Source organism: Pelodiscus sinensis, chromosome 23 (assembly GCF_052426305.1).
Source record: "Pelodiscus sinensis isolate ZL-2025 chromosome 23, ASM5242630v1, whole genome shotgun sequence".
Classification (NCBI taxonomy): Eukaryota; Metazoa; Chordata; order Testudines; family Trionychidae; genus Pelodiscus; species Pelodiscus sinensis.
This window is the reverse complement of record NC_143074.1, coordinates 1,487,361-1,509,207: the sequence shown is the minus strand read 5'-3', so window position 1 is coordinate 1,509,207 and position 21,847 is coordinate 1,487,361. Positions and strand designations below refer to the sequence as shown.

The window sequence follows — 21,847 nt, the reverse complement described above, 5'->3', positions numbered from 1 at the left end:
CAGGGTTTCTAACCTCTCCAGGCAGATGGCCATCTGTTTACAAAGTCAGCATGGCCAAACACACGGCTCTTTATTTTTCCCTGCTGATACTAGGTGAAAAACATTTTGGTCTGGAACTTCAGAGTTTCCACTGATTACGTCTAACAGTGGAAAGTAGCAGGGTGCTGCATTCTTCTCTCCCCCTGCCCCCCCGGGCCCACAACCCAGGGCTCAGGTTTTGATTTCAATCCTGGGTGGCTGGGCTCAGGTTACATGTCCCCTTTGGCTTTGGCCCCCCACCTGGAGCAGGCTGTGGTTCCCTTACCCCCATCTCCTTGCTTCATGGTTCATGTGGTAATTTTGGTTGTCAGTGAAGTTTGAGAACGCCTGGTCCATGTGGAATTTGTTGTGCTATTGCAGCTGGCCATAGACAAAAGGTGCTAATGTTTGGACTTCCTTTATAGTTCTGCATTGCCAAATCAAACAGCAGCCCTTCACTGGACTCAGTACTGTACCAGGATCTCATTGCTGGAGAGGGGCAGGGATTGGAAGTAGGAGACTCTCTGGAGGTTGCTTATACCGGTTGGCTGTTCCAGAACAATGGGCTTGGGCAGGTAAAAGAGCTTTTGCTGCTAGGAATGGGTTAATACTACATATTCTCAAATGTACATCCTTGGAAGAGACTTGTAATCTGAAAATTATTAGACAGGCAAAGTATTTTCTCATCAAAACTTACCCTGTGATAGGGTATCACAGATCCAGAGGATCAACAACTGAGGGTTTGTCTTCAATACCAGGAGATCAGTATTGCAGTGATTGATAGACTATAGCTTGATTTAGCGTGTCTAATGAAGACCCACTAAATCAACCCCCAATCTCACTCCCGTTAGCTTTAGTATTCCACCCAAACAAAATCATAAGGTATATACCACAGTAAGTTGACCTACATTGTTGTTGATGTAGCTGGAGTTGCATAACATAGGTTGTCTTAACCCCATAGTGTAGAACTGACCAAAGAGGCCCTTCTGTCTTTTAGTCTGCATGGAGAGCAAGCTTATATCTCTATTTTCCCTCGTTGGGCAGCGATACTAAATATAGGGGAAACTGACGCACACATAGGATTTGTGTGCAAAAAACCAGAAAATTATCTTAATAAATTCATTTTAGTATTGAACAGTGGAGATAGTAATAAATTTAATAAGTATTCAGGAAAAGATGATCAAAATACTTATTTTTAATACCCAGCACGGATATTAAACAGAAGAGTCATGAAAACAGAGCTAATTATTCTAGCTTTGAAAATGGCTTTACCAGGCCTCAGGTGTTACTTTACATCTGCCATCAGAGCCTCTCTAGAAACTTACAAATGTTTGAAAATGTTACTTTTACACCACAGGTTGTGCTTGGTTTAGTAACTAATTGGTTATGAAATCTTTGAGGGAGGTTGAGAGCATCATATTCCTACAAACAACCTATTTTGAAGTTCTCTAAGCTTAAAAAAAATGCACAGGGAGGCCTCTTCTATACATCCTATCCTCAGTCAGCTCTGTGTGCTATAAGGGAAGAACATTTTTCCAGCCAGATACATATTTAATAAGGTGATCATTCCTTCTTTGGGAAGCAAGTCACTAGGATGTAAGCATAATGCAACACTCCCATGGCCCTGTGGCTTGTGATCTCTGCTACAATATAGAAGATCCAAGTCTAATTTCCTTTCGTTGATGTAGACACTGTCTGTCCATTTAAACTGGTAGTTCATAAAGCAGAGCATTAAGGTTATACAGATGTATAATGCTTTACAGAAGTTAAAATCTAGTTGTCTCCAGTAATCTCCCAGACAGGTTCATTACTACTGCAATCTGGCTATGTAGTATTTAATTTGATTCACTCTTGCCCAAGCTGTAGAACTTAAAATTGCTTTTCAAGCCTGCGTCTCTAGTTACTGCATGCCTATGAACTGTTACCGGGCAGTTGGTTAGAAACTCTGGGTATGCTGCGTCACTCTTCTGCCGCCCCTGCTTAGTGGTCAGTTTTGAGTAACCACGCTGAATGACAGAAGAGGTGCTAAGTATGAAATAAAGGACATTATTTGTTTTTGTTTTTTTGAATACTGCCTTACAGTTGCAAACTTCATCAGCCCCATGGTAGGAAATCCTAGTGATTGTACCGTTTAACTTTCAATTCCATAGGTGTTTGATTCAAACATCAACAAGGACAAGCTGTTGCGTCTGAAGCTGGGTTCTGGAAAAGTCATTAAGGTAGAACTTTACCTTCCATCTTCTGTGTGAAAAAGTCTCCTAGATCTTGGAGAACTTCTGACAGTTCTGTCTGGATTCTCACAAAGCAACATAGCTTTTGTTGTATCCATGACAGTGTGATAAGAAGCAAGAATAGTGCTTCTTTCAGTGACATGAAAGAAATTGCTGGCTTTTTAAAAAAATCTCTCCTTGGTTTGCACAGCATCTCACATCTACATTTACTGCATTGTCCTTGTTCTCTCTCAGTAATAAAGGGAGGGACGTCTGTAGAACTTTCCTGTGCAGTAGAAAGGAAGCTGCCTATTTGGAAACAAATCTTCCTATCAGGAGATGCCGTGATACTTTTCTGGAGGCAGCACATTTAGGCTGCACAGCTCCCAGAAAAGTAGCTTCCTTGTGAGGAAACTCGGTTTGGGGAGAATGTATTCTGTTGCTCTTTTTTCCCCCCCACACTTTCAGATCACTTGAAGCTGCGTGTGGGATTTTTTTTAACTCCTCTACACACAACCTGTGCATCTCTGTCCCCACTTGGGTCCATCAAACTGGTGCAGATCTGAGATTCTTTCATGTTGGATGGAGGAGGGGGAGAGCTGCTTGTCTGCCACAGGCTTGTTTGTGCAAATCCAGGCATAAATCTGCCCCACGCTAGCCTGCTATGACCTTAGTGTAAGTGTCTGCTTGGACCATGCTGCTGTGGACCACAGAGCTGTGCTCAGCGTCAGCATGCATCTGAATACCGTATACAGGAAGCTACTGTGGGCTAGATTTATACCCCCATGTACCCAAGAACTAAGTCTCAGGGCTGTAGCTGTACTCATCTTTCTGCAAAAACAATGAGTTTTCTTAAATGCTACATCTAGACTTAAGCATGGCACTTAATTGGCCAGTTTATTAATTTACAGGAGAACAAACTACCAGTGGTTACTTTCTAAAGCAGGGGTGGGGGGGGGGGGCCTTTTTTGGGTCAGGGGCTACTGAACCACAGAAAAATCAGTCTCAGAAGTTGGGGGCCACACACAAGTGAGAAGGAAAGGGGGGAGCACCCTCTTCAGGAAGCAGGAGAAATACACTCCCCTCAAGATCCAGCCCCAAGACCGGTTTAACTCTTCCAGGGGCTTGAGGCTAGTAGATTTTTGCTCCTCTAGGCTTTGGTGAGGGGCCAAAAATGAGGGGTTTAGTTTTGGGGGTGGGGATGCTTTTGTGGATGAGGGTAGGGTGCAGGCAGGGGTTAAAGGTTGGCAATCTGGGTGGGAAGTAGACTGCAGGATCAGGGCGAGGGTGCAGGGTCTTGGTGGGAGGTAAGGTGCAGTGGTTGGGGAGCCAGGGTCTAGGTAGGAGGGAGGGTGCAAGAGCAGGCTGGGGGGTGCAGAGATGAGCTCTTAATTGGCTATTATAGGTCCTTTGTTTTATCCTAAATGGAGCAACACTCCAGATCTTTAAGAAACTCTTCAATATGCATCCTGGATCCTTTAACCTGGCCTAGAACAGCTGTAACAGAATGATTGCAGATATTTTCATGCTGCTGAGCTTTACAAATCAACTCTCGCTTTTGTATTTCTGAAATGTAAAGAGTTGGGAAGAAGGGATGATCGGGATGAAGAAAGGAGGAAAACGACTTCTCATTATTCCTCCAGCATGGGCTTATGGGTCCCAAGGAGTAGCCAGTCGCATTCCTCCTGATTCCACCCTGATTTTCGAGGTGGAAGTGAAGCGGGTGAGTGTCGTTTTCCAGATGTACAAAAATATATCTGGGTTGGGCTGCTGGTTCTATCATTTCTACCTGTGAAATAGTAACCCCCCTTCTGCATGAATCAGAAGCTTCCATGTACCCAGTAAAATATCAGGATACGTACAAAAAATACCTGCATTACTAAACCACATCTGATTTGAGAGCGCTCTTTACTACTTCTTCGTAAGATGTCCAGGAAAAAAATAAATTGAGCCTTCATCAAATTATGAAGAAATGGTAAGGGAAACTTCAAACCTATAATTCCTAAATAGATGTAAATTTTTGCTCTAATGCAAATGATAGTGTGATGAATAAAACATTGGCCAGAATGAAGCAGAATACTAAAGAGTTGTTTCGGGACCCAGAAAAACAGATCTGCATGAAATCTCTTCATTGTGATTTTCTTAGGTGAAGCTGGTAAAGGAGTCTGGCTCTGATGGACAGAGTATTGGTTCTAGGGATTCATCTGTATCTTCCCCAGTACCCAATTCAGACAGCTTCTCTGCAGACCCTGTCGGATTACCTCCTTCCTCAATACCTCCGAAGCCTGGGTAGGAAAATAAACACTTCCTATAGTGGTATAAATGTATGCAATGTTTGGCAAACATAGGCCCTGATCTGTGTGCAGACCTCATTGCAGGATCAGAATCACAGATAACGTTTGCTGTTCAAAAACGTTAACATTTTCTGCTGTTTGGATAAGGTTTGCTTTGGGATTTGACACAATCTGAGTGGAAGGCAATGGAATGATTCATTGCTGTGCAGCATGCCACTGATCTGACATGACCAGTGTTGTAATTCTTGATTGTTTTATTGCTACACCAAATGGAAGCCACTTATGTGACTGGTGATACAAAGTTTGGAAAAACAGCACAGTTCTAGTTGTACCGTATTTTCCGGCGTATAAGACGACTTTTGATGCTAAAAAACATCCCCCAGAAATCGGGGGTCGTCTTATACGCCGGGTATACAGGCGGCGGGGCAGCCCAGGCGCGCCGGGGCTGTCCCGCTGCCGGGGCGTCCTCAGAGGCTTTGCTCCCGGTGTCCCTGGTCTGCTGGAGACGGTCCCCAGCAGACCAGAGGCACTGGGAGCAAAGCCGAAGTGGCGGCAGGGTGCCGCGCTTCTGAGGCTTTGCTCTGGCAAAGCCTCAGAGGCGCGGGACCCCCCCGCTGCTGCGGCTTTGCTCCCGGTGCCTCTGGTCTGCTGGGGACTGTCTCCAGCAGACCAGGGACACCGGGAGCAAAGCCGGGGAGGCGGAGGGGTCCTGGGGTATAAGACGAAAACCTATCTTTTAACTAAAAAATTAGGGGGTCGTCTTATACGCCCAGTAGCCTTATACGCCGGAAAATACGGTAACTTTCTTTGAGGAAAGGCTGTTTCAGATTGTGATCAGGTCATCAGTTAGCATCAGATTGTGGGGACGCAGTGTTCAATTAGCATGACAAAAATAGCTGTCTAGTTCACATAATAAATACTAATAACATACCACTTCTAACAAATTCCATTTTCTCATTATTGGAGAAATGGCTCAAGCATTGGAAATACTCATGGTATAATATAATAATGGGTGGCTAAGTATAAGGTTGGAGAGGGGTGGGGGGGTGTACAGTAGGTATTTGTTTTAATAATACTTATCAACAACCTGTGTATTCTGTAATTCCACAGTCATTGAATTTGTTACAGAACAGTGGTCCAGAGGCAAAATTGGTTACAAATAGCTTTCCATACATGAAGTATTGAAATATCTTCTGATAGGAAAAGAGAAGTTTTGCTTGTGGGGATTGCAGTTAGTGGGTAACTTAGAAATTTAGTGCATTCTTCAGATATTTTTCCTAACTTTAATTCCAACCTGTACTTGTTTCCTCTGCAGCGAGCCAGCTGTTCGGGCCAAGTCTAACTCTATAAGTGAACAACTAGCAGTAAGTATTGCTTTAGCTAATGTGAAATGTGTACAGGAATGTCAAAATCCCTAAGGCTTGCCCAAATTATTCAAATAATGCTAAGGGCCTATCTGAAATGCCTGCAAGGAGGGCATTATCTCCAACACTTTTATTATGTTATTATCCAGAAGCCTCACTTGGAATCAAAGCCTAGTTCTGCTGGGTGCTGTACACACCTGGGAAGCCTTATTCCTGGTTCATTCAGAATTCACATTGGGACTTTGAACTCCCAGCAAGAGTTTTATACTTAAAACTAAGCTCCCTGGAGAGCTGCTGGAATGCTTGAGTGTAATTCAACCTGAAACAGTGGTTTTACAAATAATTGGGCAACATTATCTGTCTGTAATATACAAGCCCCCTGCAGCTCATGGTTTCTTTACAACAGCCAATCACCTCAGAGGAGCCTGAAACAACTATGTTCCTTGTGTTCAGGGGCTTTGTCATCCCTGACGTTTGGAAAGAGAAACAGTCTTATTCGTTCACTTGCCTTTGGCCTCTCATTTGGTAAATCGTTTTAAAAGGTTGCATCTGTCATCCTGTTAATGGTGAGGGGCCTCTTCAGTAGCTCCAGTCTTAAAAAAAGCTTTTCATTTCACCTTGCCCAGTAGCCTGAAGGTTATCCCCCAAGGGTCAGGTTTTCCCCACTTCCCTGGGTAAGGGTTTGTCTGCAAGGATGGTGGAGTTCAAATAGCGGTTTCTGCTTTGAATCCCTCTTGCTTGATCGTTTAGAGGCATTGTAGTCGAGCTTGAGGATTTCCCTGTCATTTTTAGTTGTGGGTGGGGAACTCAAGGACATACGAGTCCATGTACTCTTTTTAAACAGGTTTTTGTACAATGACCATTAAAGGGTAACTTTGTATTAATTTTGCATTTAAAGACTTGATTTCTTTGGCTCCCTGGATGTTAATAGAGTTAACTCTCTTCTTATATGTACGGCTAAGATACCATGGTGATAGTCAACTTACTATCTATTAGGGATGTAAATACCCATTTAAAAAGTTAACTGGTTAACCACAGAGAGCTGGGATCCCACGGTGGGGGCTTCTTCTTGCAAGGACCTCTGCGGCTGGGGTCCTGCAGCCAGCCCACGGTGGGCAAGCAGATCCTCCAGCACAGCCCTCCATGAGTGGGGCTGCTCTGGCCAGGCCAGGCTGCCAGTTCACTGGGTAAGCATTCCAGTAAGGCTTTTGCATCCCTACTATCCATTTAATTTTTGAGGACCTCAAAAGTAAAGCTTGTAACCTGCAGTGAAGTAAGAGTCTCCAGTGTGCTGTAGGACAGAATGGACGACTGAGGCGAGCTGGACTCCTTTGTATCCCTTATACAGAGGGAGCACAGCCATGGAATGAAGGAGTTGGTTAACTTGGAGAATCAGTTATGGGCGTTCAGGGATGAAACTCTCCATCTTTGGCAGTGTCGTAGCCACGTTGGTCCTGAAATGCGCGCGAGAGACAGTGGATGAGGTAATACAGTACTTCTTATTGGACCAACTTCTGTAGGGGAAAAAGACAAGCTTTTATGCATCACAGAGTTCTTCCCCCATATGGAGAAGGAAACCAGAGTCCAAACTAAATGGTAGGTGGGGCAGATTGTTCAGCATAAGGGATTCGCACCTGTTCTAGAAAGCCACTTAAAGGAATTCCTCTGCAGTTGTGGGATAGCAGAGGGTTAGGTTAGTAGGCACTAGCGGGTTACAAGTTGTAATGGACCATAAGACAAATGTCTCTGTCAAGTCCTTGTTCTTGAGTGTTCAGCAGAATTATGGATTTAAGGTCCTAAGCTCGTGTTTTGTAGGTGTCATGGTGATTTTCTTGAAGGACAAGACCTGAAGTCTGATGCAGAATGATTGCTTTGTTCACCAGAGGATGAGGGGGGGTTTTGTGTCTGCTCTGAGTGATCCTGTCGATTCCAACCAGGTGTGTGCACACCGTGTGCATGAATGTCAAGAACTTTTTCCCTCAGCTGCCCACATCAAATCAGCTGGGGAGCAGCTCCTTAGAGTGGCGCCTTCATGGGGCTCAGTATATGGCCCTGCCAATCTGCCCTTCCTCCTCCCCCTTCAGTTCCTTCTCCCCATCCATGGCGGTGTTGGAACAGTGGTCGTTTGCTTGCAAGTGCTCCCTCAGCTTCATAGTTCTCGGTTGTTGTTGTTTTAGGCTTATAGTTGGTAGTTTAGTTGGTGAGTGGGATTGTTCTGTCCTCTCACCTGCCTGGGGCTGTGGGACATGTCGCAAGCCCAAGACCTTAAGGCTTTTGCGCTGCTTGCCGTAAGCCCATGCCAAACAGCGACTCCCACGACTCGTGCCTTCGGTGCCGGGGGAAGCTCATCATTCAGAGTGCTGCAGAATTTGTGAGGCTTTCAAGCCTCACACAAAGAAGGAAAGAGACCTCTGCCTAAAGTAGCTCCTGATGGAAGCTGCATTTGGACATGCGGGCACCCCAGCATTTGGAGTGGGAAATAGTACAGAAGAAGGAGTCTGCTTAAGAGTCCTGGCATCATAAACCTCTCTGGAGCCACCAAAATGCCACAGAAGGGCAGAGAGTGGCCAGGCTGCATAGTGGTCAGAGCCCACCAGCAGGAAGCAGCTGCAAAACAGCCGAAAATACTACCATTGATTCCAGGGAGCCAGGCACAGTCCTGCATGTGGTCCCTGTCATGGGGTGTAATTGTTTGGCACTCTGGATAGGTTGTGGTGTGGGCTGGAAGCTGGTAAGTAGGGGTGTACGTTGGTACGGTTTTTCTGTATTGAAGCAGGTTCTCTTGCTGTATGTAGGTGTACTGTTTCATGGTGCAAGCTACTTCTCTGGTTATGTGTCCTTTTTTTGGGAAGGCAGGTTGACGTGTATTGCAGCGTCTATCCCAGCCTCCCTTCTAAGAGCAAATTCTGTGGTATCAGAGTGTCTGTAGATAACGTTTTTGGGTGGGTTTTGTGTAGTTACTGGATTTGTGAAGGTAGGTGGAATGATCAGGGGACTTCCTGTGTATTGTCGTTCCTAGGGTTTTGTTGCTAAGTTTATCATGGTGTCCAGGAAGCTGATGTGGGCGTGTTTTAGAAGAGAGTTTGATGAAGGGGTGGGGTGGTCAAGGTAACTGAAGCTGTAAGGGAAACTTACAAAGGTGTTAAGTTGTCTGTTCGGAGGATGAAAATATCGTTGATATCTCTCAGAGATATAATTGGCTTTGTGGTGCATGTTTCTAGAAGTTTTGTCTCCGTATTCCATGCAGAGATTGGGATGTTGGGGACCCATCCCAGTACACATGGCAGTTCCAATGGTATAGACAGACTTTGTTGTTTAAATTTAAAATTATTCTCTGTGAGGCTAAACTGGATGAGCTTAGCAATGTTTGGGTTGGATTTCTGTGTGTGGTACATTACCTTACAGATATTTGAGAGAGGCAGCAATTCCATCATGGCCAGGGTGGTAGTGTATAGAGAGGTTGACATCCGTGGTGGCAAGGATGGTGTTCTAAAGGAGGTGGTCGAGTTTCTGGAGGAAGTTGATTGTGTCCAGAAGGAAACTACCCCATGTGTGGGGAATGGCTTGAGGTGGTTTCTGTGCATCTTGTTGTTCCTTCAGCTAGATGTGATGGATTTGCCTGGGCTCCCTTGTTAGTGTACTTTTGTGTATATAGGAGGTCCCTGGCATAAGTTCCTGGAGGATGAGGTTATAGTGTGTCCCTTGGAGTTGTTTCAGGAAGGATTTAATTCCCTTACATTTCTGTGTGCATTGTCACAAAGTAAACACTCCGTATCTGACCTCTGTCCTTGTTCTCAACGAAAACCTGCACACTTTTAAAAGCCACCAGTGTGTCCCACCTTAGATTTAGCTTGGATGCTCTGATTTCTTTAATTAGACCTGAGGGTGAGCTTCGTGAAGTTGGTCCCAAAAAGAGTTGGTCCAATAAAAGATATTGCCTCCCCCAGCTTATTTTTCTATCTTGTTAATGTGTTTGTGCCATAGATAGCCAGATAGTACTCAGGAGACTAAAATCAAATGTAAAAACAGAATATTACCGCTATTCTCTCTTTAGCTAAAGTATTATCTAAAGGGCCAACAGATCCTAGGAATTTTCTAAATATACAGAGCCTTTCTTCATTGGATAGCTGAAAGACTGAACAAAGCTTGTACTGCCAAGTCCATGCAGAGCCTTAGTACTCAGGATTAGTGTCAAGAGGACACTGAAAAACAGGTTAAAAGATAGAGGCAAAGTAATTGTCAATTGTTTCTTCCAGAATCCTGATGTAGCAAAAGCAAAGCTTATTTCCCGGATGGCTAAAATGGGACAGCCTATGCTACCTTTCCTTGCAGGGACAGCAGGCACCCAGCTTGACTCCAGTGACTCAGAAATAGAGGTGCGTCATGAAGCACTACTACCCTTAAAATGTAGGTTTGATACACATTCCAGGCTGTGAGAGCGCTATTGCTGAGTGCAGTGGATGCTCTGCCTGCCTACAGGGTGACTACCTGCCAGTGTCTTCTGCTTTTTAGCAGCTCTGCTGGGACACCTTGAATGCAGAGCCCTGCGCAGATACAAAATTGGTATCTGTGTCTGAAAAATGAGTCGCGGATATAGATGCAGATACCTGTGGATATAAAGCAGATATCCACATCCGTACCTGCAGATACCTGTTGCTATAAAACAGATATCCACACCCACATCCGCAGATGCAGATACCTGTGGATATCTGCAGGTTTGCAGGGCTCTACTTGAATGACTAGAACTGTTGATATTCAGATCCATGTGAGGCTAGCTTTCCTGTCAAACTTAATTTCCACGTCTAATCATATTTGGTCTTAGGAGTGGCTGTGCATGAAAACTTTTGGCTGAGTTGTTAGCTTACTAATACTGACTGAGATCTGTGACTGTTTTAGGACCCAAATACACTGAGAGGAACAGCACAGCCTGTCTCTTCATCCCCCAAGAGACCTTTCTCACAGCCTGCTCACGCCGTACTGCCTCAGTTGACAACACAAGGTAATGAACTGGCCTGCTTGCATTTGATAAGTAGGAACTGCACTGATGAACTAGCATGTTCAGTCACTTCCTGCTGCTCAAATGGTGTATGCCTTTAAGGAACAGAAAGAAGGAAGTGACTAGTGAGTGACACTCACATCACTCAGCTCCCCAGATGGGCTATTTCTTGTGCCCATGAGGCTGGGAGTCGATTACTTCTCTTGAGTTAGCCTAGCTTATATAGAAGTGGCCACGAAGCAAAGTAACATTTGAGCTGCTTATGTCCACTTGTCACTAAGACTTCTGGGGACATACCCATGGCTCAGTGAGCTGCTGTAGGAATTCTCCCCCAATCCACTGGGGGAGAATATTTCTGAACTTTCCATGTGCATGAGGGGAAGAAGGGGAATTGTGGGAAGGTTTGGCGGACTCCTAGCATTCAAGAGGAGCTAGCTGGCTTCTGTGCTACACAGTGGTCTTGTTAGCAGCTGGGTTGTATTCACTGAAGCTTTAACCTTTACCCCAGCACACCAGACAGCGTGAGTTAAAAGCACTACACGCAGCGTTTGTGTGTGACGGGGACTCGGGTTGGGGCCAAACACTTGCTTTCTTTGCAGTGTAGACAGCCCTTAATCTTCCTTCGGCAGGCTTGTGGAACGAGTCCCGTAGTTGTGAACCATGCCGAGGGCCCATACACTTGTGTCAAATAATGCAGGCAACTGGGAATGACTGTGAGCAACAAAGGAGAGACTTACTGTGCCAGGTGTCTTCTCTCGTTCCTTTCAGTGCCTCCTCCGTCTGTTCCTGGTCTCCAAGCACCCTCTGCTGCCCTCATGCCTGCAACCCTGCAGCCCCCGTCAGCTCTCCCTGGAAGTGCACAGAGCTTTCAGGTATTGAAATCAGACTAGTAGAACCTATCGTGCATCTGGCAGCAGCGCTCCCTTAGACACGTGCTCTCGCCTTTGGGAAGAGGGGATCCACCCAAAGAAGAATGTTGGAACATCAGAGGGTTCAGACAAGAGCCACAAGAATAATTAAAGAACATAAGAACGGCCACTCTGGGTCCTCCCAGTGGTCCATCTAGCCCAGTACGCTCTGCTGTCAATGGCCGGTACCAGGTGCTTGTGAGGAAAGGAGCAGAACAGGCAATCCGCGAACGATCCGTCCCGTCATGCAGTCCCAGCTTTTGGCAGTGAGAGGTTTAAGGGGACACAGCACGGGGTTGCACCCCTGACCCTGTTAGCTAATAGCCATGGAGTCACAGAACTGGGAGGGACCTTGGGAGTCATCTAGTCCAGTCCCCTGCCCTCATGGCAGGACTGTTCTACCTGGATCATTCCTAACGGGTTTGTTTAACCTGCTTTTAAAAATTTCTGGATTTTTCACAATCTCCTTAGGCCATCAATGGACCTGTCCTTCGTGAACTTACCTAACTTACTATTGGCCTTCACAGCCACCCCAGCAATGAGTTCCACAGGTTGATAGTTGCTAATCCATTAATGTGTCAGCCTGTTAATTTCAGTGGGTCACCCTGGCTCTTGAGTTATGTGAAGAGGGTAAACAGCACTTCACAAGTGGTGTCGTGAAAGTGAATAGCAAGAGTTATGGTAAGAAATGTTGTCACGATAGGCTTGGGGGGTTTCAATGACCTGTTCTAGGAATCCTTTTATGGCAGTTCTATGGCCTGTGTTGTGTGGCAAGTCCGACTAGATCAGCAATGGACAACCAAGAATAGTGAGTGGGCTGCACGAGTGGCCCTCCTTCATCCCAGTGGGCTGCAGCTGCCACAGCTTCCCGGGGCTCCATCTGTGGCCCATGGACCACCCGTCTTCCCCACACCCATCTTGTGCACTGGAGTCCCTCAGCCTCTCCTCCTTCCCCTCCCTCCCATAGCTGAAACAGCTGCCAACAGCCGATTCAGGGAGTTCCAGCTCTGGTGGGGTTGGGAAGGAGCAGGAAAGCAACATGAACTAGTGTATTTGTGGCACTCCGAAAGTGCTGGGAGTGAGGGGCAAGAGTAGGAAGTGTGGGGTTCCGGTGTCCCAGTGCATGAGAGGCACGTGGGGGGGCAGAGAGGATCCATGGGCCATCCCAGTGGGCCACAGGTGGCCCACCACTGGACTAGACAAACATAATGAGCCCGTCTGACTTTGGAATGTATGGAAGTGAAATTGACTAGTCTACTTACTTTGTCCAAGATGAATGCAGTGAAATTAAGCAACCGGCAGGAAGTCTAGTGGATTAATAGCACCGAAAGAACTGTTTAAATCTCTAGTACTAGAATCCATTTAAAGAAATGAATTGAATCAAGAAATGAACAATCACGAAAGGCCAGGATTTTCAAGAGCACATCCAACATGCTGAGCTCTTTTGAAACCTTGGTTCATATTGTATCCTCGTTTGAAAATCTAGTCCTAAATGACCAGAAGAGAATGTGATTTTCCTGACATTGGTGTTTAAATTTTTTAACTTAACATAACAATGAATCAGGGAAATAATATTCAAGAGCTACTTGAAGAAAATAAATTAGCGCAACTGCATTCTCTGTAACTGGAGTTGAGAGGCCAGTCAAAAGGGTCCACTTGTAAAATTCCACAGTGAAACCCTAGCACACAAACAAAGCTATTGAGCACACCTACCTGTCAAAACAAATCTGTGTAACTTTCACAGGCAGCTCCTTTGCCAGAAGATTGTCCCACTATTAGACCTAACCACATGGAATGTTTTAACGCCTAAATTCCAACTGCCTTCCACTCCTTCATGTAAAGAAAATGTGTCAGCTTTGGTTAAAGCAGGAAAAGTGTTTCTCCTCCACTTCAAACACTACTGAACAGGCCGGGGTTTCTAAAAATAATTTATTTTTGAGCCAATTCCAAGCACTGTCATTTTGTATTAAATGGAAACTCTTGGAATAGCCTTTTTGACACCCCCCTCTCCCTGCAAATGCTTCAGTTCTTTTTCCTGAGTGAGAGAAACTTGTCGGGAGAGAAATGATTTGCATTTTGTGGTAGTCATCTCTAAGTCAGACTGAAGTGAATGGGTTCGTTCTTGTTCTTCCTTAAAAATGGCTACAGTGGACACTTCATAGAATCACAGGGTAGGAAGAGACCTCAAGGGGTCCTCTATTCCAAAGCCCTGCTCACAGCAGGACCAGCCCCAACTCAATCATCCCAGTCAGGGCTTTGTCAAGCAAAGCCTTAAAAACCTCTGGGGATGGAGATTCCACCCCCCTCCCTAGGGAACCCAGCCCAGGGCTTCCCCACCCGCCTGGGGAAAGAGTTTTTCCTCTCATCTAACCTAGACCTCCCCCACTGCAACTTGAGCCCATTGCCCCTTGTTCTGCCATCGCCCACCATTGAGAACAGCCTCTCTCCATCCTCTCTGGAACCCCCTTCAGAGAAGTCGCAGGCTGCTCTCACATCCCCCACTCACCCTTCTCTTCTGCAGATTAAATAAGATCTTCATCCGTAACAGAAATTACAGTGACTAGCATGTAACCGAAACTGTTAGAACAAAACAAAATGACGTGTCTTCTTCCCTTAGCCCTATGCAGGAATGGCATATTCCTATTCACAGACTGCTGCTGCTTCCCAGCTCCAGCCTGTAGGACAGATGTATCCAGCGCCTTTCCAAGGTATGCGCCCCATACGGCCTCTCTCAGCTGCACTGGTGCATTGTAAATTACGTTTTGTACTGAATATCCACACAGGACTGGAGGCAGATGCACGTCCACCCTGTTCAGGGCCCTTACGTCTACCAGCTTGGTTTTATATTGCGTCACCTTATCTTTTTAATGCCTGATAAGAATGAAATGATCCTTTATCGTTCAGATTCTGCCCCACTCTGAAATGCACGATTGGGGAGGGACTAAAATGGGTAAGAAATACCTGCGGCCTGTTCTCAAGTGTGCACATGGCTAACAACTCTAACAGAGCCACCTGTTAAATGTCATTGTAAATTCGTTGTTAATCGCTCCACGGCACGAGTTATCCCATCACTGTGGCTGCCAAATCTTTAAATTCCTGCACGGGGAACAAATGCCTCTAACAGAGCTCTTCAGTCCGGTGTGAGGGTCCGGGGGCTGGCCCGTAATGCTGCATACGTCCGACTGTAAATACCCCATGGGAGGAAGTTACCCAGGCTCTATTGTTAGCAATCTCTAGAGCGAGTGGATGTTTCCTGAGGGTGCCGGGTTCGCAGCCAGGCTTCCGGGGCCGCATTAGACTTGCTGAGTCCCAAGGCAGAGAGCGGACGTCCCACCAAATGCGGCCAAAGCCTGGGCTCTGAGTCCTGGCCCCTGAGTTAAAGATGAAGCCCGAGCAGCTTAGCTTTGCGGGGCACCCTGTGATGTGGGCCCCAGGCAGTTGCTCCCCCGCATCCCCCGGCGTTGGCTTTTCTGTACCGGAACACAGTGGTGGCACCAGTGGGCTGTGCCGTGTTCATAGCGGGGGGGGGGGGGGGGCGGATGCTGCTCTAGGAATAGTTTGGGGCATTTCTCTGGCCTGAGGCCCACACCTGGGTATGGAAATTCTGGGCAGGGGCATGATGTGGGTGGTACCGAGGCGGGGGAGGAGACTGGCTGTCGTGTGGAGGCTCTGGCCTGAGGGTGGAGCCATAGGAGAGCAGGTGGGTCCTGCTCTGGTGACTGTGCTTACGGGTCTGGAGTTTGTCCCGTTGCTGCCCAGGAGCTGGGCTCACTGCCACGGGCACCTGGTAGGGAGGGTTGGGGGAGGCTGCGTCCCAGACAGCGAGGCGCGTGGCCTGGCCCCTGACCACACTGCCCAGGGCTCTGGCACTGCAGCCGCACCACGCAGCATACTGGAGCTGGCACCGCTCTGGCTCTGGCGGGGGAGAGGGGTGAGGCAGCAGATCAACAGCCACCCCCGTTCACTGCACTGCCTGGAAATTGGGCTGGCTCTTCCTGGCCCCCTGCCCAGTGGGCGCTCAAGGACTGGACTGAAGAGTCCGACAGGCCAGATGTGGCTTGCAGACGTAGCCCCGCCCCCGTGCTGCACTAGATGATCCTTCTGGCCTGGAAATGTGTGAATTGCACAGACACCTTCATTGATATCCTGCAGCCTTCGCCCTGGGTCCTTCTCGTTAAAGCACTAGCATGCCTCATCTTCTAGATTGCCTGAACCAGACGGTAGCCCCCGGAGCGGCCAGGCTTTGAACATGGGCCGGTGCTAATACTTCTGCTTCTGCAGTGGCATTTTGCCACGGTAACCAGTCCTCCCTCTCCTTCCCATTCTAGCCCCTAGTGACGTCACCTCGTTCTTGATGACAGAAGCTCGGCAGCATAACACTGAAATCCGAATGGCTGTTGGCAAAGTAGCCGATAAAATGGATCATCTGGCTGCCAAGGTAAGGCGCTAGACCTGGCGGTAGAGGAGAGAGCCCTGCTGACCTCATTAGGGGGGTGGCATGTTTGGAAGGGATAAAGCCACTTGCCTATTGAGGAGTTCAAGCTGCTGTGTTAGGCGATCATTTAGGCTTGTAATGGTGGAGCTTTCATTAATGAAATTTCACATGCGATTTGACTACTTTAAAAACGCCTCGTGACAGCGGGATGATCTGGATGAGGGCACTGTCTGTTCTTGCTTAATGCCTCTTCTCCAAGGGAGCCCACAGCCCTGCACAGGGCCACGTGGCTGCAGTTTCCATGCATAATCTGCAGGTGATCAAGTGGAGCTAGGAAGCTTGAATTGTTCACCAGCAAAAGTCGGTTCGATAAAAGATGCGATTTCACCGATTTTGTGTGTCTAGGTGAAGTTGTGACAGCTTGAATTGATTGCTTGTGGAGTCATGTGACTTCTAGTCTGGGCTAAAGGCTCCGATTCACACCCTCCTGGGACATGGCTTCCATGTGGTTTGTTCCTTTCAGGTGGAGGAGTTACAGAAACAAAGCACTAGCAACAATTTACTGCTGCCTGGCATCTCTTCAGTTACCATGGAAACTGCCATGATCATGAGCAACATCCAGCGCATCATTCAGGTGAGGGGGCTGAGCGCTAGAGTAGCCCTGTCAGCTCCTCGGCAAGGAAACACGTACCGTCTTCTGCGGCTGCCTCAGCGGTAGCGACATTGCTTTGATGTTTTTTGGCAAATGAAGTTGGCAGGAGGGGGCATGCCTCCGGCCACCCTAACGACGATGACTGGGCTCCTATGTGCTTACGCCTTAGGAGAATGAGCGGTTGAAGCAGGAGATATTTGAGAAGAGCAGTCGGATTGAAGAACAGAACGAGAAGATCAGTGAACTGATTGAGCGGAATCAGCGGTGAGCGATGGGAGGCTACGTGGTTACAGACATGGCTACTTAGCTGTGCTTTTGCTTTTGCTTTTGCCTGTAGCGGAGGTCTTTGTTTCAGTGCAGAGTGGAACAGAGATCATTGCGGGTGGGGGGCGGGGGAGGGACACCTAGATTCTTTTGGGTTCTAGCACAAGGAGAAGTAGGTACTTGAGGTGTGTGTATCTCTGAAACTGGGAGTGGCCGTAAACTTGAGCCCTGACCCCATCACAACAACAATCCTTTTGTGTCCGCACTCTGGTTATTCTTACTGCTGCTCCTTCGGGTCAAGTGGGGAAGCCACTGGTCAGTGTTCCCTGTAAGTCCAGTGCTTGAGCAACCACCCAGGATGTGATTCCACCCAGCTGGTTAGCAGAGCACTCACAGTCAGCAGCATATGTTTCTACTGTTGGTGCACATCTGCACATGCCTCGGTGTATAGAACAAAATTTATTCCACACCTTGATGGAAAAACTTAGGTGGAACATGAATGCTGATGCATGGGATGTATTCCCCATTGATCGCTGTTCTCGGGGATGTGCCATACAATGTCTCTAGACTGGCCTAGTCTCCCAAAGGCAGTAGTGAAAGCCCCAGCACTCGGATGTGAAACACTTGATTGTACTGCAGCAGCACTGTTCTCCTGGCAGGAGGCTGGAACCGAGATATTAACCAATTTCCTCCTATCTCGGGATTCCCTTATGCTGGAATAGTGTGTACACTTCCGGTTGCTCATGTTCCAGTTTTTAAATTCATCAGTCTTGAGCCAGTGCAACCAAGAGCTGCTAGGATGATGAAGGGTCTAACCGGAGAGGAGCTTAGCTGGTTTAGTCTTGCAGCCCCGAGAGCAGGGATGCGATTGCTCTCCATGTGCATTAGGAAAGTATGTACCAGGGAGGGTGAAGAGCCGCTTAAGCCGAAGGACAGGCTTGGCATGAACAACGGGGCATGAGCAGATTCAGACTGGAAACAAGGAGGTTTCTAGCCATTGGAGGGGGGAGGTTCTTGGACAGCTTCCCTGTTAAAGCTGTGGGAGCAAACAACTTAATTATCTCTGAGAAGCAGGAGGAATTTGGGTACAACTGTGTGATGGTGCTGGGCAGAGCTCGGCAGCCATGGTGTCCTCTCCAGTTGACCTCTTACCGTCCTAAAGCTTCTGCTTCAGCCAGCCAGGAAGGGAAGCCCCCTCCCCTCCACTCCTGTGTAGGCTGAGAGGGGGTTTCCCTGCTTCAGAAGCACCAGGAATGTCTATGGCTGGAGATGAGGCCACGGATAGGGTGGGCCCGGGCTCTGAGTGGCCCTGAATATTCTCGCTCCGTGCTTGGCTGGCTGGTTCTAACTCATTGCGTATGTTGCCTCAGGAAGGTGTTTCCCCCAGCTCGGATTGGCAGCGATGATTCGGGGGGCGGGGGAGTTTTCACCTTCCTCTGTGGCACAGGGTGCAGGTTACTTGCCGAGATGACCTGGGCATGTCTCATTTAATCATTTCCCGCTCAAGGCAGGTGGTGTCAATCACTGGAGCACCTCGGCCCCTCCTCGTCTCTTTGTAGAATAATCAATTCCTGTGGGCTGTCAGCTTCGATTTCATTTTTGGTGGCTGTCGGGAGCGAGGGAGGGTGGCCTGAGCTGTATAGGAGGTCAGACTAGGTGGCCTAATGGTCCCTAGATCTTAACTAGCCGCATATCCCCGAGTTGTTTTGGAACGTACTCTGTTAGTGAGGCTCTGTCACAAGCACTATTGTCCTTCCTCCATAATAGGTGCTCCCGAGTCCCCTTTTGTGTTTGTGCTCAGTCGCTTTCTGTGGTTTCCCCTCCTTTCCCAGGTATGTTGAACAGAGCAACCTGCTGATGGAGCAGAGAAACAACTCCTTGCAAACAACAAATGAACACACTCAGGCAAGGGTGTTGCATGCAGAGCAGGAGAAGGTAAAACTGGCCTAGCAGTGAGTACAAGCACAAAGCTCTGACTTGGAGGCTAGAGAGGGGGTTGCAGTTTGGATCTGACAGACACTGGGGATTCTGACTTAAAATGAGGGCTCTGTGTCTGTCATAGCTTCCAAAGCCATTACCTTGGTGTTCATTGTGCTCTGGTGTTTGCATGGCCCCAGCCCTGCAGTATCTGCACTTCTATTTCATAAGGCTTTAAGATGGCTTAGCTTGGTCAGTCTTTCAACTGCTAAATTGGTATGTAAGGTACAAAAGTCACTCTGAACTTTGTTTCCATAGCACATGGTGGCTAAGCCCCCTGTGTATTAGCAGGGCCTCAGAACTGTTTCCAAATGCATAGTGCCTATTTTACTGCATGAGCAGATTCCCAGAAAAGCTCCTCTCCGCTGCAAAATGCCAGGTAGAACTTGGCCACTGCCAGACAGCCACATACCAATCCTCTGACCTGCGAGGGTGGTTCTCTAAAATGCCTTGATTTAAAAAATCATGAGACCTGAGCTTCGACACAGTAATATCTTTCATTGGACTTTGCCACCTTGTCTCTCAAGTAGCCATATCGCTTTCACGTGGAACAGGCTGTTAGGAACCCGATGTTTCTTTCCGTCCTGCTGCCTCCCGTTATTTACTGTAGCAGCCTCATTAAATACAGCCATAGGTTGCTTGTTTGGCCTGTGCAGATGCATACGCCAATGGAGGGGGCTTTGAATGTGCCACTAGCAATTGCTGGCCCCTTTTGTGCTTTGCCAGAATAACACAGGAGCCTGCACTATCCTCCCCGCACGAGTGTGGTGTGCGTTGCACGTGTATTACTGCTTCCTGTTTGGCACCGCTCACAAGCGTTTCCTCTGCTTCCTTGTGAGAATAGTGAACAGGCAGACTTCATGAGATGGAGACGGTTGTTCCTGTCTTTCCCCCCTGGTTAGGCGACACAGAGGATCCAGAGCAGAGCAGGGGGCTGGGCCACGGAGCGCTTTGCTGGGGAATGTTCTCCAGCAAACCCCAGAAACAGTAACTGCTGTAGGTGGGCTCATGGCCTGAGGCTGCCACAGCAACTCCCCCTTCAGAGGCTTCTCCTGGTGAGACACCTGCTCTCCCTGCCATTGGGCTGTTGCAGTTGTCCTGCGAGGGGGGCTGGATGCTGTTCTTGTCACACGCCAGCCCCCGGTGGCGCTGCACTTCGCGGATGTACATGATGGAAGCCTTTACCTTTCTGCTTGGTGTTCTTAACTCTTCCTGTTTCCTGTCACTGCTCTTTTCCCAGCACATGCTGCCAGTGGACCGGGGCTGGGACCAGGTGAGGCAGAGTGCCCCAGACTGTCTAGAGCCTCGGGGTTTCCTCCTCTCCCGTAGCTGACAGCTGACACTTGCTCTAGCTTTGCTAAAGTCTCCTCCTGAGCTGAAGAGTCTCGTGCATCTGTCTTAGAGATGAGCTTGTTGCCAGCCACTAAAATGAATCCAGATGGAGGATGTGGTCAAACAGGGCCCGCGGTGCTTTCCAGTGTGTCCCGAAGCCACCCTTAGTTTGAGTAGGGAGATGAGGCCTGTCCCAGCATGCTGTGCTGCCACAGGCCCCTCCGCTCAACAGGCAGTGCTTCATCTTGGGCCTGCAGCTTCCAGCAAGCTGGGTCTAGTGTCTGCCACCTAGTTACGCAAGGCGAGCCTGGACTCGGCTCCTAGCATTGCCCTGTGAGCAACTTTTGGAGGTGCGCCCCCCCCCCCCAATCAGTACTCAGGTGTCCCCCCCCCCCCCATTCTGTGCTGCAGGTCAAAGTGGCAGAGGAGCTGGCAGCTGCTACAGCACAAGTCTCCCGTCTGCAGCTGGAGCTGACTGCTCACCAGAAGAAGGAGATGGACCTGCGCACACAGCTGACCACAGCCCTGCAGGAGGCAGAGATGCAGGGGGCACAGCTCAGCAAACTGCAAGCACAGCTAGCTGGTGAGGGGTCGGTCAGGGGCTGGGCTCTGTTGCCTCGGTCATGCTCTAGTTCTCTGTTAACTTGAGGCCAGCTGGCTTGGTGACCTTGACTTTGTACTTCAGTGGCAGCCATTTTAATTGCCAGAAAGGGCCAATTAGTATAATGTGCCTTAGCTTTCAGCTGGGGGGACCAACAAGGGGAGAGGAGGGAGCTCCACTTCGGGGAGAAAATCCATTTGTAGCCTCCTGCTGAGCCTGCCAAAGGGCCTGTTAGGGTGGCTCTGATGTGGACGCCAGCCTGTTAGCTGCAGCAGCTGACTGCTTCTGGCCTCTGCTGAGCTTCACTGGATTTAAACTGGTACATTGGTGGCTCTGCCAGAAAATAGGGATGTCCGTAGCGGGTCATGTGACTAGTCCATCTTCCTATTGCTCCACTCAGCTTCATTCCCACTTGAATGGCTCCTTCCCAGCTTCAGTGTTTCTGGCAGGCGCTGTCACTTGGAGTGAGCTACCTTCTCGCCGGAGGAAGCAGGGCCACAGCACGGGGTGGGAAGAGGCAGGTGGGTGGATATTAAGACCCAGCGGTGCCTCAATCAGCTGCGTGCTCTGGATCTGGGCAAGGACAGCCCTGCGCTTGGCGGCCTCGTCGTGCTTGCTGAAGGGCGTTCTGCTTGCTGGGATGCAGCTCTAGCCCCTGCAGCACCGGGCTGGGCATCCTCTGGCGTTCTTGGCCTTGAAGGCTCCATCTGGGCCTCGGGACTGAACTATGCCCCGGCCATGGAAATGACGAGGACACACGGGACTCAGTGGAGAATGACCCGCCCACCCTCCTCCC

The 21,847-nt window shown here is 48.4% G+C and overlaps 1 protein-coding gene across 4 annotated transcripts in view; it reads left to right on the top strand.

Moving 5' to 3' along the window:
- The window catches only part of FKBP15 (FKBP prolyl isomerase family member 15), a 48,990-nt gene that overhangs the window by 14,561 nt on the left and 12,582 nt on the right, over positions 1-21,847 (top strand). For 3 of the 4 annotated variants that reach the window (XM_075905219.2, XM_075905221.2, XM_075905218.2), the window contains exons 7-21: positions 444-593; positions 2,169-2,237; positions 3,808-3,951; positions 4,375-4,517; positions 5,838-5,886; positions 10,143-10,262; positions 10,783-10,885; positions 11,651-11,754; positions 14,408-14,498; positions 16,119-16,228; positions 16,749-16,859; positions 17,047-17,141; positions 18,974-19,076; positions 20,359-20,391; positions 20,862-21,033. In XM_075905219.2, the coding sequence (XP_075761334.2) occupies positions 444-593; positions 2,169-2,237; positions 3,808-3,951; positions 4,375-4,517; positions 5,838-5,886; positions 10,143-10,262; positions 10,783-10,885; positions 11,651-11,754; positions 14,408-14,498; positions 16,119-16,228; positions 16,749-16,859; positions 17,047-17,141; positions 18,974-19,076; positions 20,359-20,391; positions 20,862-21,033 (1,597 nt within the window). The remainder of the gene's footprint in view (positions 1-443; positions 594-2,168; positions 2,238-3,807; positions 3,952-4,374; positions 4,518-5,837; positions 5,887-10,142; positions 10,263-10,782; positions 10,886-11,650; positions 11,755-14,407; positions 14,499-16,118; positions 16,229-16,748; positions 16,860-17,046; positions 17,142-18,973; positions 19,077-20,358; positions 20,392-20,861; positions 21,034-21,847) is intronic. The other variant, XM_075905220.2, reaches the window with a different exon arrangement.